Source organism: Otolemur garnettii, unplaced genomic scaffold (assembly GCF_000181295.1).
Source record: "Otolemur garnettii isolate 467f Iridium unplaced genomic scaffold, OtoGar3 scaffold00166, whole genome shotgun sequence".
NCBI classification, from domain to species: domain Eukaryota; kingdom Metazoa; phylum Chordata; class Mammalia; order Primates; family Galagidae; genus Otolemur; species Otolemur garnettii.
In genome coordinates this window covers 2,892,615-2,902,283 of record NW_003852561.1, presented here as the reverse complement: position 1 = coordinate 2,902,283, position 9,669 = coordinate 2,892,615, and the positions used below count along the sequence as shown (strand labels likewise).

The 9,669-nt window shown below is 43.3% G+C and overlaps 1 protein-coding gene across 3 annotated transcripts in view; it reads right to left on the bottom strand.

Moving 5' to 3' along the window:
• The window catches only part of YEATS2 (YEATS domain containing 2), a 123,050-nt gene that overhangs the window by 21,232 nt on the left and 92,149 nt on the right, over positions 1–9,669 (bottom strand). For 2 of the 3 annotated variants that reach the window (XM_012811583.2, XM_023519254.1), the window contains 2 exons: positions 7,013–7,189; positions 3,793–3,976 (listed from right to left, as the gene is read on the bottom strand). In XM_012811583.2, coding sequence (XP_012667037.1) covers positions 3,793–3,976; positions 7,013–7,189 — 361 coding nt within the window. Of the gene's footprint in view, positions 1–3,792; positions 3,980–7,012; positions 7,190–9,669 lie in introns of all 3 variants that reach the window. The other variant, XM_023519253.1, reaches the window with a different exon arrangement.

Here is a 9,669-nt window from a genome sequence, read left to right as displayed (position 1 = left end):
CTCCGCCTCCCAAGTAGCTGGGACCACAGGCGCCTGCCACAACACCTGGCTATTTTTTGGTTGCAGCCATCATTGTTGTTTGGCGGGTCTGGGCTGGATTTGAACCCGCCACCTTAGGTGTATGTGGCTGGCACCTTAGCCACTTGAGCCACAGGCGCTGAGCCATAACAACCACTTCTAACCCTTCTGTTTTGTTAATATTTACTTCAGAATTTAAATTTTTTTTTACTTTTTTTTAGACAGAGTCTCCTATGTCACCCTCAGTAGAGTGCTGTAGTGTCACAGCTCACAGCAACTCCAAACTCTTGGGTTCAAATGATTCTCTTGCCTCAGCCTCCCAAGTAGCTGGGAATACAGGCACCTGGGACTACAGGCACCTGCCACAATGCCTGGCTATTTTTTTGTTGCAGGTGTCATCATTGTTTAGCAGGCCCGGGCCTGCCAGCCTGGGTATAGGTGGCAGGCACCCTAACCACTGAGCAAAGAGTGACACACCTACAACAGTTTTTTTTTTTTTTTTGAGACAGAGTCTCAGGATATCACCCTCCCCTCAGTAGAATGCTGTGGCGTCACAGCTCATAGCAACCTCCAAATCTTGGGTTCAAGTGATTCTCTTGCCTCAGTTGTCCAAGTAGCTGGGACTACAGGCTCCTGGCACAACACCTGGCTCTTTTTTGTTGTAGTTGTTATTGTTGGCTAGCTGGCCAGGGTGAGGTTCGAACCCAGCACCTTTGGTGTATGTGGCTGGCGCCGTAACCATTATGCTACAGGAACCAAGCCCCTACCTCAGTATTTTTAAAAGAATCTTTATATTGCCAGCCTTGGTTCACCAATTTTTCAGATTACCTACAGACTTAACTATTAGGGTAGATAAGCCTTTTAAGGCACTTATATTTTCTTCTCCCTATAAAGATGATCTCTTTCACCAGTTCGACTTAAAATTCTCTGACTCTGGCCAAGCACCGTGGGTCACGCCTGTAATCCCAGTACTCTGGAAGTGCCAAGACGGGAGGATCCCTTGAACTCAGAGGAGTTCAAGACAAGCTTGAGCAAGAGTGAAACCCTGTCTCTACTAAAAACAGAAAACTTAGCCAAGTGCAGAGTTGCATCCCTATAGTCCCAGCTACTCAGGAGGCTAAGGCAGGAGAACTGTTTGATCTCAGGAGCTTGGGGCTGCTGTGAGGTGGGCTGACACCACAGCTCTCTAGCCTAGGACAACAGAGGGAGGCTCTGGCTCAAAACAAAACAAAACAAACAAAAAAAACTTTGATTTTACAATGATGCAAAAGTGACTTGCATTCGGTAGAAACCCTGCTTCTCTCACTGTGCTTGACAGCGGCAATGAGCTGTAGCTCCCAGGCAGCCAAAAGTGTTCTTGAAATTTTTCTGAACTTAACTATTTCCTCTTCTTTCATTTGCTCAGTTTTCTTTCAAGATCTGACATTTACCTTTAGTCTCTGCATCTCCTTCAAACACTCTGTCAGCCAGTCATTTGTCCAATCTCCACACAAATCTCCTACACACCTTACACTTCAATTTCTAACAACTGATACAGATCTCTGATCTATTCCAATGTGGACTGTTGCTTTCTAGACCTGACACAAAACACTTTTTGGGGAATGTCCTGTTACTGTCCGTGGGGATTCCTTTTGCCTTTCTCCTGTATTTGGAGCTTCTACTTTCATTTTCTTAGTTTACACCTCTTCACTCTGACAGTCTGACACTGCTGTGACATTTTTATTGTATTTTACAGAAGTATCTCTCTGTACAGACTAAAAATCAGAAACAAAACAGATCTTCCAAGCTTGACAAGCAAAGCTGTATATCATATCAGTTCTCTGGCATCTGAGACACCAAGATATAATCAAACACATTAATATTATGTGACAGAACATGAATATTCACATTCAGTAGTACAAGCTGACTGTCAGTGGAGGTCAACTTGTGCCCTAAATTAGCCTGTGGCTCAGTGAGTAGGGCACTGGCCCCATATACCGAGGGCAGCAGGTTTGAACCCAGCCCTGGTCAAAACAAAAAAAGAGTAGCTAGGCATTGTGGCTAGTGCCTATAGTCCCAGCTACTTGGGAGGCTGAGGTAAGAGAATCTCCTAAGCCTAAGAGCTCGAGGTTGCTGTGAGCTGTGATACCATAGCACTCTACCAAGGGTGACAAAGGAAGACTCTGTCTCTAAAAAAAAAAAAAAAAAAAAAATTAGCTATAAAAATAAAAACTTTTGGGCCAGCCACAGTGGTTCACACCTGTAACCCCAGCACTCTGGGAGGCTGAGGTGGGTGGACTGCCTGAGCTCACGGGTTCAAGACCAACCTGCGCAAGATTGAGACCCCCATCTCTAAAAATAGCTGGTTGGGCATTGTGGTGGGAGCTGTAATCTCACCTACTTGGGAGGCTGAGGTAAGAGAATCAATTGAGCCCAAGAGTTTGAGGTTGCTGTGAGCTGTAATGCCACGGCACCCTACTGAGGGCAACAAAGTGACATTCTGTCTCAAAAAAAATAAATAAATAAAACTTTTGGTCTTCATAGCTTTTTTAATTTTAGAATTGCAGGTCAGAGAGATTATGAACTTACAACAAAGAGGACACTGATGATAATGACAATCACAGCCAATTATTGATATAATGGCCACTATGCAGTACTGGAGACAGTATGCTATGTATTCATATATTAATTCATTTAACGTTCTTAACTTTATGAGATAAATATTCTCGATCTCATTTTTACAGCTGAGAAACTGAAGCAAATTACTTTCTTTTTTTTTGAAACAGAGTCTCACTTTGTGGCCCTCAATAGAGAGCTATGCTATCATAGGTCACAACAACCTCAAATTCTTGGACCCAATCGATTCTCTTGCCTCAGCCTCTCAAATAGCTGGGACTACAGGTGCCTGCCACAATGCCCCTCTATTTTAGAGAAAAGATCTCGCTCCAACTCAAGATGGTCTTGAACCACCTCACCTGGCCGGAAGCAAATTACTTTCTTTCTTTTTTTTTTGAGACAGAGCCTCAAGCTGTCGCCTTGGGTAGAGTGCTGTGACATCACAGCTCACAGCAACCTCCAACTCCTGGGCTCAAGCAAGTCTCCTGCCTCCACCTCCCAAGTAGCTGGGACCACAAGCACCCACCACAATGCCTGGCTATTCTTTGGTTGCAGCCATCATTGTTTGGTGGGCCCAGGCTGGATTCAAACCCACCACCTTAGGTGTATGTGGCTGGTGCCTTTGCCGCTTGAGCCACAGGCACTGAGCCGCAAATTACTTTCTAAAGCAACCTGGCCTCAGGATTTGTAGTCTCTGTTACTCAAAGCAGTAAAAGGTATACTTTTTTGAGCCATGTAGTGTGGACACGAAGATACACGTATCATAGCTCTTGGTGGACTGAAAGCACGTCAGTCTTAATAACTAACATTAAAAATCATTATTTGGAGTCATCAAGGCTAATATACATTTTATATACCTTATTTACAAAGGCAAAGAAAAGTATATAATGAGTTACATTCAAAACTGATCATTAAAAAGTAAGTACTTTAAGGAGTACAAACCAGCAGCTCTCCTCAAAATTATACTATAAAAACAGCTAAAATACCCAATAGGGTTCTAAGAGGTCATGGTTGCATCTTTTTCATTTAAAAGTTACTATGTAATCTGTAAATTGTAAACAATAATTTTAAAATATCAAATTAAATAATTTTATATTTAAAGTCTCAGACTTAAATACTGCTTAAGACCCTTCAAAGATAGTTTAGCCCAAAGAGAGAAAAGATCATGATACAACTTACCTGATACTGTGGCCTTCCCAGAGACGGGGTTAGGTGCTGACACCAGGGACGTGGCACTGACAACAGCAGGGGTGGCAGGCTTGCAGGTTCCCATGGTGGCCTGGCTCACACATACTTGCTGCTGCCCAGAAGTTTTAATTACAGAACTGCCAGCAGATGATGAAGCTGGAGCTGTTCCTTCAGACTGCTTTCCCACAGGGCCAGAAATAAAGTAGTTAAGGTTACCACATACAAATAACAATAACAACAAAACCTTTATCATCTATTATGTCGCTTTATAAAAAGCTATTTCAACAAGTAATAGGAGAACATATTCTTGAATGTAAAAATGAACTAAGATAAGCCTTATTAAGAACTCACTACATTAAAGTCTGTCACTTCAACAAACATCTACTACATGGCAGGCATAGCATAGTGGTCAATGCTAGGGCTCATAGGTAAAAGCCATTAAGGAAAGGGTCACCAAAGTGGGACAAATGTTATACCAGGCATAGGTAAACATCAGCAGGACAAATGAGAATAAAGTTAATTGCTTCTGTCTAAGGACAGAAAGGGGAGAATACTGGAAAAAGCTTCAGGTAAAACAGTATTGAAAAGCCAGACTGACCCCATCTTGCACTCCCTTTCCCCTCCCCTCCTTATCACTACCTGCTCCTGAGCAGTAAGCCTACAGAAACAGGTTGTTAAACCAGAACTGTTAAACAGACCCGTGTTAAGCCAAGTCTGGTTCCCCTTGTAACTATCTAACCTTCCACCCCATAGATCTAACCTTGCAGAGTCTTGCTTTTGTAAACTACTTTGCTTTAGGAATTCCACCCCACCTAACTGAAAGAAAGATTTAAAAAACCCCTTCCTTTGTCATACTTCACCAAGAAATTTTGGGAGTGTGAACCCTTCTTGGTCAGCTAGTCAACACAGAACCCCATTCCTAATTTGAACTCAATGTGCTGGAATTTTCTCTATCATTCCACTCTTGTTGGGTGCAACAGTACTTGAGGGGAATCGTCAAGATTTGCGACAGAAAAAGGAAGAGATAAAAGTGTTTCTTGGCACAAGTATGTAGAGAAGGATTGTGAGGAGAAGTAGTAGTTGTAGGAAAGGAAAGCTAATCAAATCAGATGGTAAAAGTCCTTGGGGTTCCAAGACAACTCAGATGGTAATTGTCTTGGGTACAAGAATGACATTTGGCCCCCATCTCATATCCTATACAAAATTAATTCAAAATGGATCTAAGATTTAAATGTAACAGTTAAAACTATAAAGCTCTTAGGAAAAAACATAGACTTAAATTTTGTGACTTTGAATTAGGCTTGGTTTTTTAGATGTGACACCAAAAGAATAAGCAATAAAAGAAAAATAGGTAAACTGGGACTTCATCAAAATTAAAAACTTTTATGGTTCAGAGGATACATCAAGAAAGTAAAAAGGGAGCCAGGCAAGGTGGCTCATGCCTGTAACCCTAACACTCTAGGAGGCCAAGGCAGGTGGATTGATTGCCTGAGCTCACAGGTTCAAGACCAGCCTAAGCCAGAGCAAGACCTCATCTGTAAAAACAGCTGGGCGTGGTGGCAGGCACCTATAGTGCCAGCTAATTGGGAGGCTGAGGCAAGAGAACTGATTTGAGCCCAGGAATTTGAGGTTGCTGTGAGCTGTGATGCCACAGAACTCTACCAAGGGCAACAAACTGAAACTCTGTCTCAAAAAAAAACCAACCAACCAACCAAATAAACAAACAAGAAAAAAAAACAGCCCAGAAAATGTTTGCAAATCAGGTTGGAGACTTATACTTTAAAGAATATATAAAGTACTCTAAGCCAGTACTAAAAAGACAAATACCCTAACTAAAAAATGGGTACCCACTAAGATGTCTATGTTTTTAAAAATGGACAAGAACAAGTGCTGCCCAGGATGTGGAAAAATTAGAACCCTAACACATTGCTGGTGGGAATCTAAAAAGGTGCAGTGGCTCGGCACCCGTAGCACAGTGGTTACAGTGGCAGCCACATGCACCAGGGGCTGCGAGTTCGAACCCAGGCGGGGCCTGCTAAACAACGACAACTGCAACAAAAAATAGCCAGGCATTGTGGTGGATGCCTGCAGTTCTGGCTGTTTAGGAGGCTGAGACAAGAGAATCACTTGGGCCCAGAAGTCTGAGGTTGCTGTGAGCTGTGATGCCATAGCAGTCTACCGAGGGTAACATAGTGGGACTCTGTCTCAAAAAAAATAAAAATACATAAAAAGGTGCAGCCGCTTGGTAGCTCCTCAAAATGTTAAACACAGAGTTTCCATATGATCCAGTAATGCCACTCCTAAGTATACAGCCAAGATAAACGAAAACATATAACTTATACATCAATGTTTACAGTAGCATTATTCCTGACAATTAAGAAAGAGAAACACAATGTCCATCAGCTAACGAATGGATAAACCAAATACGGTGTATATCCACAATACTCTTTTTACTTTTGGGGGGGTTGAAGATAGGGTATTGTTTTGTTGCCTGGGCCAAAGAGCAGTACGGTCATCATAGCTCACAGCAACTGCAAACTCCTAAGCTCAAGTGCTCCTCCTACCTCAGCTTCCTGAGTAGCTGAGACTGTCGGCACATGCCAGAATGCCTGGCTAATTTTTCTACTTTGTGAAGACAGGGTCTCCTTGCTCTGGCTGGTCTCAAACCCCTGGCCTCAAGCGATCCTCCAGCTTTGCCTCCCAAAGCACTAGTATTACAGGTGGGAGCTATAGCACTCAGGCACCATAAAACTGACTAAAAGGAACAGAGTACTGATGCATACTATGGAACAGATGAACCTCGAAAAGTTATGCTAAGCAAGAAGAGCAAAACACAAAAAGCCATTATGTTTTTATAACATTAATATGAATGTCAAGAATTGGCAAATCCACAGAGAAAGAAAGCACAGAGCAGTGGGGAAGGAGAAATGGGGAGTGACAGCTAATGGATATGGGTTTCTTTCTAGGTTAATAAAAATATTCTGGGATTAGACTGATGATAATGATGGTTGCACACCAGCAAATATAATAAAAACCAGTGAGTTGTACACTATAAAATGGTTAAAATTTAAGGTATGAAATTCCACTTTTTAAAAAAAGAACAAAACTCTAGTTTTTTAAAAGGCCCATTGGTGTGCCTGCTGAGTATCTTGCTCCTGTTTATAACGTCTTATGTGTTTCATTGATTTTCCACTCCCATGCTAATTCTCACCTGTTGTACGGAGCCATTTGCTGACAGAGCCACAGCTGGGGAAGTAGCAGTTGTGATAACCCCTCCTGCTACTCTCAGCATTGTGGTTCCAGGTTTTGAAAGTTGTGAGGTGGCTGGCACAGACTTCAAGGTGCTATCAGATATTTTCATTAGCGATGCCTGTCCCCCATGGGCTGCCTGCAGAAACAAAGTGGGAGAAGTAATGCTGTTGCCTTGGTTAACAGGTGCAATTTATTCCTAACCTACATTTGAGATATGTCGTAAGAACTGGAGAATACTCAAGAATGTCTTGCCAATTAAAACTATATGAGGTGTTTATGCACACACTTCTCCAGTTAAGTTCTAAATTCTATAACCTTTTCCCTACAAATGTTCCTTTACCTCTAATATGAAACAAGTAAATGAATGCATTTGACTTTTTCTCAATGTTTGTTTTTTTCTCTAGTTTGCCACTAGAACACAGGTGTTGTGAAAACCGCCTATAAAATCCACAATGGGAAAGGAAAAAGAGTCTCATCAACATCACCGTTGTCACTGGACATGCAGATTCAAGAGGGCAAGTTCATCACTACTGGCCATCTGATCTACAGATGTGGTGGGACTGACAAGAGAACCATCAAAAAAAATATGAGAAAGAGGCTGCTGAAATTGGGAAGGGCTCGTTCAAGTATGTTTGGGTCTTGGATAAACTGAAAGCTGAGTGTTGAGTGTTGTATCACCATTGATGTCTCCCCATGGAGATCTGAGACCAGTAAATAGATGTGACTATCACCAATGCTCCTGGACGCAGAGACTTTATCAAGAACATGATTACAGGCACATCTCAGGCTGACTGTGCTATCCTGATTGTTGCTGCTTGCGTTGGTGAATTTGAAGCTGGTATCTCAAGGAGTGGGCAGAACTGTGAGCATGCCCTTCTGGCTTACACACTGTATATGACACTACTAATTGTTGGCGCTGACAAAATGGAATCCATTAAGCAGCCCTATAGCCAGAATAATGTGAAGAAATCATTAAAGAAGCCAGCAATTATCTTTTAAAAACTGGCTAGAACTCCAACCCAGTAGCATTTGTAATTTCTGGTTGGAATGGTGACAACATGTTAGAGCCAAATGCTAACATGCTTTGGTTCAAGGGATGGAAAGTCACCAGAAAGATGGCTGATGCCAGTGGAACCACACTGCTTGAAGCTCTGGATTGCATCCTACGACTACTTTGTTCAACTGGCAAGGCATTATGTCTGCTTCTCCAGATGGCTAAAAAATTGGTGCTATTGTACTGTCTCTGTAGGCCAAGTAGAGACTGGCGTTTTCAAACACAGCACTGTGGTGGTCACCTTTTCCTCCAGTCAATGTTTCAAGAGCTTTGAGCAAAGCTCTTCCAGAGACGACATGGCTTCAACATTAAAAATGTGTCGCTGGGCCTGGTGGCTCACACCTAATAATCCTGGCACTCTGGAAGGCTGAGGTGAGTGAATTGTTTGAGCTCAGGGGCTTGAGACCAGTCTGAGCAAGAGCAAGACCCTATCTCTACAAGAAAAAAATAGCCGGGCATTGTGGTGGGCACCTCTAGTTCCAGCTACTTGGGAGGCTGAGGCAAGAGGATTGCTTCAGCCCAAGAGATTGAGGTTGCTGTGAGCTATGATACACCAACCATACTCTACCCAGGGCAAGTGAGACTCTGTCTCAAAAAAAAAAAAAGCGTGTCTGTCAATTTGTTCATTGTGGCAATGCTGCTGGTAACATGAAAAATGACCCACTAATGGAAGCAGCTGGCTTCACTGCTCAGGTGATTAGCCCAAACTATCCAGATCAAATTAATGCTGATTATACTCCTGTACTGTACTGTCATACAGCTCACAGTGCCTGCAAGTTCCCTGAGGTGAAGGAAAAATTTAACATCACTCTGCAAGAAGCTGGAAGATGGCCCTAAATTCTTTCTCTTTTGGAGACAAAGTCTATGTCGCCCTCAGTAGAGTACTGTGCCCTAACAGCTCATAGCAACCTCCAACTCTTGGGCTTAATTGATTCTTTTGCCTCAGCCTCCCAAGTACCCGGGATTACAGGCGCCCACCAAAACACCTGGCTATTTTTTGGTTGCAGTTGTCATCATTGTTTGGCAGGTCCAGGCCAGATTCGAACCTGCCAGCTCTGGTGTATGTGGCTGGTACCCTAGCCTCTGAGCTATGAGAACTGAGCCTAGCCCTAAATTCTTGGAATCTGGTGATGCTGCATCGTTTATCAGGGGTCCTCAAACTTTTTACACAGGGGCCAGTTCATTGTCCCTCAGACCGCTGGAGGGCCGGACTGCGGGCCCCGGGACGAGTCAGCTGCTAAGCAGGACAGGCAGCAGCAGCAAAAACACCTGGTGGGCCGGAAAAATATCCTTGGCAGGCAGCATGTGGCCCACGGGCCGTAGTTTGAGGACACCTGGTTTATATGGTACCTGGCAAGCCCGTGTATGTTAAGAGCTTCTCAGACAAGCCTCCTCTGGGTCGTTTTGCTGTTTGTTAACATGAGACAGGCAGTTGCTGAGGGTATCATCAAAGCAGTGGACAAGAAGGCTGCTTGGCATGGTCACCAAGTCTGCCCAAAAAGCTCAGAAGACTAGGCTTGGCACCTGTACCTCAGTGGCTAGGGCGCTAGCCACATGCACTG